Source organism: Habropoda laboriosa, unplaced genomic scaffold (assembly GCF_001263275.1).
Source record: "Habropoda laboriosa isolate 0110345459 unplaced genomic scaffold, ASM126327v1 scaffold99, whole genome shotgun sequence".
NCBI lineage: Eukaryota > Metazoa > Arthropoda > Insecta > Hymenoptera > Apidae > Habropoda > Habropoda laboriosa.
The window spans coordinates 459,637-469,512 of NW_017100239.1; the positions used below are offsets into that span (position 1 = coordinate 459,637).

Here is a 9,876-nt window from a genome sequence, read left to right on the forward strand (position 1 = left end):
TATATCCCTTTAGATTTTCAGAATAGGCAGGGTACAATATAGATTTTTAATTAGGTAGGTTGTTCTTCAAACGAACGTGGAGTTTTCATTAGCCGCGTTATTTTCAACATTAAGTTGATTCTTGATTAGGCCGGACATTTTCACCATTAAGTTGACTCTTGGTTAAGCAGGACATTTTCACCATTAAGTTGATTCTCGATTAAGCAGGAAATTTTTAAGTTAAGTTAAATCATCAGATGGGAAGGACATTATTGACGTTAAGTTAAATTCCTAATGAAGTAGGTGATTCTTAATTTAAGTTAAATCATTAGACAGGAAGGCGATTATATACATTAAGTTAAATTCCTAGTCAGGCAGGCCATTCTTAATTTAAGTTAAATCTTTAGACAGGCAGGCGTTCCTCTACGTTAAGTTAGATTCTTGATCAGGCAGGCCATTCTTAATTTAAGTTAAATCTTTAGACAGGCAGGCGTTTCTCTACGTTAAGTTAGATTCTTAATCAGGAAGGCGATTCTTAATTTAAGTTAAATGTTTAGACAGGCAGGCGTTTCTCTACGTTAAGTTAGATTCTTAGTCAGGTAGGCGATTTTTAAGTTAAGTAAGAATTTTATTTAAGTAGGATAATATATAAGATTTAACATTTAGGTAAGCAAGTTTTTTGGGAAAATTCAGTGCTCGAGTTACATGTTGTTGTTTAAGACGATAGCTCTCAGTTTGTGAATATTGCAATTTTTTTCCTTTCGTTGGTTATATGTAAACAATTTCGAACAGAAACGCCTGATGTTTTTTCCGAGATAGCCTTGTGCAGTCAATCCCTTAACTGTCGTGTTTTTTTGCGACACGTGTTTGTTTATATTTTCTTCTTTTGTATTTCAAATATTTCACGAGTCAGATTCCTGCTTCACATATTCTCGTGTAGTGATAAAAATACAGAGTGAATTAACGTCTCGTATAGAATTAAGGCTTTTAGTTTAAGTCAGGTTTAAGTTAACTCCTAGTTTAAGTAGAGTGTGAATGAACTTAGACTATAAGCTAGGCGTAAGATAAGTTAAGCTAAACTTAAAGTACTTTAAGTTTAAATCTATAGGTTACTTTTTTTTTGTATTTTTTTCTTTTTCTCTCGTCGACTTTCTTTTTAACTTAGAATTCTTTCAGTCTTCTGCTATTGTCCGCCTGCATAGCGATCGAAAATCCGAACGTATTGCAGATATACAATGAGTAGGAGGCGTTGCGTTGCATTAACGAGTAGAAAAGAAATAGTAGGCGCGTAAAAGGAGGGTGGATGGGACCGTGTGGTTAGGGCGGGCCTCCATTCGCAGCAACCTCCACGTGGTGAGGCCTGGGCAATCAGTATTATTTGATATACAATTACAATTGTATAACAAATAATAGGAGCAAATCGGCTGCCACAGTACTATGAGGTAAATTATAAGAAATGTAGTACTACATAGATCGAAAAGTCGTCGATAGTTCTATCCACGCAATTCAATGTAAATACATGTGTGTGTATCTTCGTATGCAGATTTAATAAAAGAGGATCTTTTACATCTGTCGACTTTACCATCTTTGATGGTTCTCTTCCATACCATTCCTAAACTCCCCGCTCTGTGTCGTAGAGAGCATAACTGAACCTTTGACTTTTTACGTGATCGGTATTTCAGAACGTTGGACACAAGGATACATTAGGTGTTAAGTCTATTCTGCATAGTGGTAAAAATTTTGCAAAATTTTACTAGTTAATATTGGCGTATTAGGTAATGCCTTTTTGTATCCAAGTTCTGAAACTGCTGAAATTTTTTTTGACGACGTCTAACAACGATTGATGCGGTGTGCAATCGATATGCGAACCTTCGTTTAATAGAATTCAATACGATTAATTTTAAGGAGAAATTTACTTCGTACGCTCATCTCCATGTAGCGGGACAGTAGATAACAAAACTGCCTTATCATACTAGCATAGGCGACACACGTGAATAGGTTATGGCGTCGTCGTCATTTAGATCGAATTCAATCACAGTGAAAAGGTGTTTTTTTTTTTTTTTTTTTTTTTTTTAAATAAAAAATAATGTTGTTCACGTGGAATATTTGACTGTCGGTGGTAATATCTGCTGCCCTCTTTAAAGTTGCCACGGAAACGTTCTTGAGATGCATAAAATCAATAGAAGCTGTTGCTGTATTTAAATAGCCAATGCGGTTCTACAGGGGATTGGATGTGCGAGTAGCATTGAATAATAAAACAGAATTTAGATATGTATGCCTGTATTTCACGTGTACTTCTTACGTTTTAACACTTAGTGATATTAGGCGAAGTTGCACAACCGTTCTGTGGACATGCATCGCGTCAATTGTATAATGACCATACAAAATTACTGTTGATTTTTGCTTCAAACCATTCGAACATTCGATCGTATGATTTGCAAAAAGAAGGAAAGAAAAACGTAAAATCGATAAAACAGTTGGACGAGAAATGCGAATTGCTTTCCACCGCGATTCGCATTTGCACGAACGGAACGTAGTCAAGTTGGAATGTCAAGATTCGCTATAAGTCGAATTCACAAACGAACGTAACCGTTAGAAACAGTAATGATTGTACAGCATCGTTTTTATTCTATCCACCTATGGAGTTTTCTACGAAAATAGCCAACTACGTTTTAAGTCGAGTACGATACAATTTCGCGAATTTTTCAACTACCTAACAAACTATCGCACGTAGCGTAACATTATATGTACGTCGTAATTGCTAATGTTGGGTTACTCACGGTTCGGTTTTTTCACATATCACGAGATGTATAAAATTGCGTAGAAATGGGGCAAAAATGTAAAGAAGAAAAAACAGTTGGTTTAAACAGCTTTTATCGCGACGATAACGATTTGAAGTATGAATTGAAAATGATCTTTCGACATAATAATTTACACAAGGGAATAAAGTATCCCGCTGTTGACAAACGTATCTTTCAGACAACGTATTATATAAAAGTGTAACACTTTACAGCACGTACGTATGTAAATATTGAATTATATACTTGACACGCAGCTCAAATGCCGTGTAAATTATACGAAAATCTCGACGATGAACATGCTAAGTGGATACATACTTTTACAATGTACGCATCAACGTATGTATGTTCCTAATATCGAATTCCGCTATCTCGTCAAGTCAAGATCATTTTTTTCCCCCCTACATACTAATTTGAAGAGAAAGAAATGTTAATTGGCGTTAAAACATGATCTCTCCTTAAACAATAACAGTGCAAGAAGCGATATTAAGATGAAAAGTACGATTAGTACATCCTATGTTACCTCTAACCGTAAATCTACGCTTTGTATAATGTTTCGGCGCAAAAATGAATTTCAAGTGATCGAACGAAAAAAAAATAGCCCAGCTATTTAACAATGGGAATTACGTGTGGATTATCGGTATTGCGAGTAAAACTCACAATTGGACGTGGTTCGAAAAGAAAAGGTTTTGGTACAACGCACGTTCACGCGGTATAAGTAGAGTAATAGGAAATTTTTGTACGATATGTGTGAGAGAATTGGCACGGATACACACGTATTATACAAAAGGGTTGGAAAAATTGTTCCCACTTGTTGGCCGTGAACTGAAACTCTTTCTTCCCATCGATTTATCGATCCTCCCGAGCACCGCTCGACATCGACTGTTCCAAGGAGGACGTAAAACGTGTTGGAAAGATCACCAGGTATACAATATCACGTATACAATACCGCGTATTTTATGATGGACATATTCGCCGTGGTATTTGCAAAATATCGGTAAGCGTATTCGGTACGGGTCTTGTCACAGAAGAAACGGAAGATATCGTTGTTGAAAATTAGTCGGGATTGGTAGGATCGGTGGAAGTGGTCGGTATAAAGAATATTTCTTGGGACGATTCGATCCATCGGAGTTGGGCGAACATAGATTTACTTCTATTGGTTAATTTTCTTGGGTTGGCCGTTATTCGACAAATGCTTCCAGAGACCGGTAATTAATGGCACGTCACGGAAGCTATCGGCCGAAGGCTACGCCTGCTACGAGCACATCAAATCCACCGATCTCGATTCACCCCAAGCATTTTGGATTTTAAAGCCCGTCGTTGGCCTCGGTACAACGTGATGGGACGCAGACGTTGTGCTATGCCTCAGAGTTGTCATGGGAATACTAGTAGCGTTGTTCTTCTTCTTCTGCATCTTCTTACCGTCTTCCTCTTCGAAGCAGACCTGAAAATATTATCGCGATAACGATATACATCGATCTGCTGGTATCTACGTTTCAACTGACCAACTTACCCATGAATTTCCCGCTGATTTATTATCGTTCGATAGATCGATCAGAAGATTCTTTTGAGCATCGTTCGTGGTACATCGTTGAGCGTTGTCTTTATTCTGTTGGTTAACTTTTCCCACGGATTTCGTGTCGTCGTCTTCCTTTTTCTTTTTCTCGTTGTTTTCTTTAACAGAGAGAGAGAGAGAGAGAGAGAATAAAATACGCGTAGTTATCTCGGCGGCGAGCAGTTCATAGGTATGTAGGTTAGTATTAACGAGACCGAATAAACAAGAAACAGAGCTAGTCAAATCCCATTTACGTAAATCACGAAATGGAACCTCTCATCGCAGCTGTGCGATACGGTTTCCTAGATACACTTTCATTATCGACCCACGTGTATACGCGAACGAACGTCCAAGAGTCTCTGTAACATGGAAATAGAAGCATCCCCTGCACAAACATTGATTTCTAGTGTGCCGCTAATTGGTAGCTTGGAGTCATTTCGTGGCTCTAAACTATGAACCGGAGTCGCCTCGTTAATTACCGATGCGTTAATTACCGATTTGCCCTGTCGCGACAGCAGCTATCCGATGGCAACCAGCATCATGCGCGCGTTGGAACATTGGCGAAAGATCACTTGGGTGGTGCCTTTGAATCTCATATTAATACGCGCATTCATTCCGCGAGTGATTCGAGCCGATCGATCCGCGTGCATCATTGACACAACTTGGAAATTGTAAAGCTCTTTGGGAACTTAAAAAGCACTCGTTGGAACGCTTGATTAGAACTGCGTCTTTAGTCTCTAGTTCCAATAGAAATCTCTCATGGATAGCCTGTAGAATTTTCTAATTTAACGGTGCAATTCGTTTAATTCGTTTAATTCGTACGTTGGAAATAATGGCAGAACACACGAGTTGTAATTGTTCCAGTTTTCCGTAGTATTGCAGTTGAGTGTGCACGAGGTCCAATATTACCGGACAATTTCCTACGGTGCACTCGTAACATTCTCCGAGGCTCTCCGCAATATCCGCACTCTCGGCGAGTTAAGTGCACGACCACATACATAGCTATTGCGTCGAGCGCACGATGTACCTTTATCGTGGATCAAACGGCTCAAGATTAAAGCCTGCTTCTGCTTTTTCGTTTACCGCATTTCATAATTCGATTCACCGTTCAGTTATCCCCCTCGCTTAAAGACACGAACGATCGAGCGTGTGAAAGGAAGGAAAGCTCGGTATTGTTGCGCGAGTTTGCGGAATAGTTAATTTACTTACCGTTTCTGTCGTCGTTCAACGGAGGACTTTTATCTTGAGCGTGATGGATCCTGGGATCGGCCTGAGACAGCTGCCAAGCCTCGTAAGCCGTGTTAAAGGCCTGTGCCACCGTTAGCGTCACCGTTTGCGCCATTTTTCTTTTCGGACAGAGAAACGCGTGGCACTCCATGGTTTCGTTCAAATTTGTCGCGATAAACGCGAACACATGATCGTGCGTCGCGTCCGCCGAACAATAGGAGATTCTGCAAAAATGTTTAAACGTGTAGTCAAGTACATGGGACTCCGTTACAAGTGCGCGGAATAAATTTCAAGGAAGCATAACTAATCGCAGTCGAAGATTACCGGCAAGCTGTATAGCTAGATGTAAATGCAAATTATGCGTAATATGTAAATTATTTCCATGTGAGAGCATCGTGAATTTTCTCTGCTCGCGTAACAAAAGCATCGTAACGAAGGGAAGTCCGTTTAAAAGTACTTGCAGCAGGAGACGTCTCGAAGGAAAATTTCAAATAGGGAAAATTAGCCGGTACAATTGAACGTGGTAGCAGTCCCGGAGAAAAGGAAGTGGTGCACTTTTCTGATACGAGATAGGATATTGGAAATCGAAACGATGCTCTTTCGTATGAAATTTTCTGTTTCAATTGTAGTTGAATTGTGGCCGTTTATAGGAATGAAGAGTTAATTAAAGTGGTATTAACAGGGAAACTGGAGAACATGGCGCGATTAAGAAAATATTTATGTGGGTATATGTATAGCTTTAGTCGTTACCACCTTCTTTCTTTCTTTACGAACCGTGAAATTTCTCGTCACCACTTGAATGCTTTTCAAAGCACGTTATAATTACGTAAAATCAATGCAGGAATAATAATAAAAAGAAAAGAGCCCTTTTATTCGGACAAAAAGCGAACAGAGACAAAAGAAACGGTTTCTCTGTTATTTCTCAGTGGGAAATATTGGAAAGTAAAAATGGAATAAACGCAACCATAGACGGAAAAAAGCAAATGGAAATGGGTGTGCGGTTTTCCATTTCAATAGTGGATGAGCGAATATCGAAGGAGCCATACGGTAAATCATAGGTTCGGATTGACAGAGGGAATAATATTGCAGAATCGGAACACGTAACGTTTGCTCGTCGGCATTATTGCGTGAGATTTTCGAATACATTTTAGCCTGAATATCGGATATTATGTTGGCTGATGCAAGGGAAAATGTACAACAAGCCAGAACCAACAAATCCGGTTTCGTCCGATTACAACTCTCCAATCGTGACAGACGTGTGTATACGTGTTTCGCGAAACAGGAAATGTCTCGAATACGTTCATGGAACTCAGTCTCGTTTCGTACGTACCTGTATATAGACACCTGAAGCTGATCTTCTTCCGTGGCAAGATCCGTCATTCTGATACCCTTCAAGCTCACAGCCAAAGAAACTCTTTGCAGCTTCTTACCACTAGCCTTTGCCTGTGATATTAAAAAGAGGTTTGCCGTAGTAAGGATAAAAAATTTTACTCGCCTAAGTTTGATCCCTTCCAAATCGCGATAAGAACGAGCGAGGAGCATACCGATCACGTCGTACAATTATACGTATACGTGTTTCTTGTATCTGTGTAATTCAAGCTAGCAGCACAATGTGTCTCGCCAGATTGAAGCACTCGAGCAGAGTAGCTCGAGCTTTCAGAGGTAACGGAAGGAAGTAGCGTCATGGAAAACGTTTCGAGAAGTAAAATACCTTTCTTGCCATCGAAAACGTTTCACCACGATCGTTACGTCGCGACGTTAAACTTGGACGAAATGCACACGGATCTACTTTCCTTTTTCTTATTTCTCCGTAATCCGAATAAAGATAGTACAATCGAGTGTACGCTGCTGCAGCCTTTTTGCAAACTCGTTTAAAGAGATGTACGAACGGTACGGAACAATGTATACGTTTATTATCTGAATTTTACTTGTGTAAAGAAATAAAAATAATAAAAAAGGTGCCCTAATACTTGCGAACGGGGGGAGTGTTGCGTATCGAACTCGACCGAAGTGAACTGTTTGTTTGATGAAAAGCCTTTATTGGATTGTATTGTACTAAGGATACGCGGTTGAATGTAAACGAAAGAAGAAGAGTTAATTCCGTTTTGAGAAACGAAATATCTTCTCTAGCTACAGCGCGCTCGCCGTGGCATTTTACGGTAACGCAATCGTGAATCCCGGGCAGAATAAACGCCGCATTCAACGAATTAACTTGGTCGAAGATTACGCGAACTCGGCTTACTCGCGAATGTCCTGGAAAATTGGAAGGCGGTCGTGATCCTCTGTTTCTGGAATGAGCCTCCCGCAGGAGAAATACCGTGGACGGTGGAGTTGTAAATACTTTCACGTTCCATAAAACGCAAAAATCTAATTTACGCGGAACAACATCCTTGAAGATAAACGGAATTATTCGACAATGTACTTTACTGCAAGAATCAAGGTAGAAGAGGGAGTTTGTTATCGATCGCTATAAAACTCTGACGTGTTTAGTAAAAGTAGCGGAAGGAGGCTAGGGCGATCGCGAAGGAAGCACACAGATCAAAGTGTGTATACCCACCATCGTAATGACGGTCTTGATGGCTTCTGCCGTGGCCTCTTCGCTCGAGGGTGTCTCGACGAGGGTACTGCCCAAATATTTCAGGGTGAACCTAGCTTCCGATGCATCCTCGGATTCTTCCTGCGTCGTACCAGCGGAACCACCACCCTCTACGCATTCACGACTATTCGCCAGAGCCCATTCCTCGCATAGTTCTGCAAGTTAACGTCAACCATATTGAAATTCATTCCACAACGTTTACTCTCCCGCCTCGCTGCTCCGACGTTGATTGTGTCGGTGATTACGACGGCCTACCCTTTGGGCGCAAGAGAAAATAAGCGACTCAATTTTTATAGATTTCTCGCTAATTTTTCACTTTTTTACACGGGTTACTAACTTACACGGGTTCTTGGACGGAACACAGAGAGTTCATTTTGCTAAATTGAATACAGGTGCGTGATTAAAAAGAGATTACAATTAGAATAGTGCACGCGTATAAGAGAGCAAGGTGGTGTAGGTAGATGATGGATGACCGCGTAATAATTTGCGCAGCTATGCAGCTAGGGTTTCTTCTAAGTGAAGCAGCTATATGCGAACAGGTATGTAACAGCCGAGCGGAGATAAATACGACGGGTAGACGGAATGGGGGATGACTGGTGTAACATTAGTCCTGGTACGTGTAACCACGTAAACCAGTCTCGTTCTCTGACCGCGGCGTCACGTCGTGTCGGGAATAGCACGTGTGCCAATAATGGATGCCCATACGTATCGTGTGCCGTCGGTATTCTCCTTTGATGCATCTCCTATTGCTATCAGTTGACACACCTTCCACCGATTATCCGTCGATTGGTCAATTCCATCTAGCTTGGGGAATCACGGCAGTTGCCACGCACCTCGATTGTCGAGGAACTTTACGAGCAGTAGAGAGAAATCGAAATCGCTGTCGAATATTCGCGATAGTTTTGCAACGTGAACTTTTGAAATCTCCGAGAACAGCGTCCGTGTAGAAAGCGAGAAGAGATATATTATCGTGCCGTCGCGTCGTGCAATAGCGCAAACAGAGAGAGAAAAGAAACGAGCGTTCGTTGGAGAAGCTGTAAAAGTTCCGGAAGAATAGAACGCGAAGTTCTCGCTACTTGTGACATCTCCTTGCCGAAGGAAAATCGATTCCGATGTATAGTACTTTGGAGTGTTCTCAACGATGTTTGCCTACAATTCCACCGACTGGAACGAACCTTCCTTATAAATGTTACGAGGTTCCATAAAAGAAGCAACGAGCCGCGGCACAGTATATGTATAAATTTTTACCTCTCCTCGTTCTGCTCGCTCGGAATGAAAAGAAAGTTGTTGAGACGTTCGTTGACCGTGACTTGAAAAAAATGTCAACTTGTCCTGTTGTGCCGCTCACTTGAATTTAACTCGGTTCGTTCGGTAATTATGTTCTCCAATTCCGTTTTGATCCCGACGTCGTCGTTCCAATTAAGTTTCCCGCGTCTACGATCCAATTAGACAATCCGACGATTGTTTCGATGTCCAACGATACTCTTTGTTCTCGCGAACTCGCACGGAAGGACGGAACCGTCCATTGAAACAGTTCCGTGGTGTTCTCTTTAACGAAAAAGTTGCTCTTTTAACCGTCTATCTAGCCTTATCCTGTCTTATTTTCCACGAACTTTTATCTTTATTCAGATAAAGACGTAAGACGTAACTCCGATATTTTCACTTCACGAAGTTATCTCGAACGTGTAGCTAATGGTTTTGGCCTTATAATCGTTGGGTAA

At 40.8% G+C, this 9,876-nt stretch overlaps 1 protein-coding gene across 2 annotated transcripts in view; it reads right to left on the reverse strand.

Moving 5' to 3' along the window:
• Nucleotides 1-2,738: 2,738 nt before the first annotated feature.
• The window catches only part of LOC108571778 (low density lipoprotein receptor adapter protein 1-B-like), a 28,769-nt gene continuing 21,631 nt past the window's right edge, over nt 2,739-9,876 (reverse strand). For both annotated transcript variants that reach the window (XM_017933914.1, XM_017933913.1), the window contains exons 2-6: nt 8,117-8,310; nt 6,890-7,002; nt 5,542-5,783; nt 4,291-4,451; nt 2,739-4,221 (exon numbers count right to left, since the gene is read on the reverse strand). In XM_017933914.1, the coding sequence (XP_017789403.1) occupies nt 4,033-4,221; nt 4,291-4,451; nt 5,542-5,783; nt 6,890-7,002; nt 8,117-8,310 (899 nt within the window). In that variant the 3' untranslated portion in view covers nt 2,739-4,032. The remainder of the gene's footprint in view (nt 4,222-4,290; nt 4,452-5,541; nt 5,784-6,889; nt 7,003-8,116; nt 8,311-9,876) is intronic.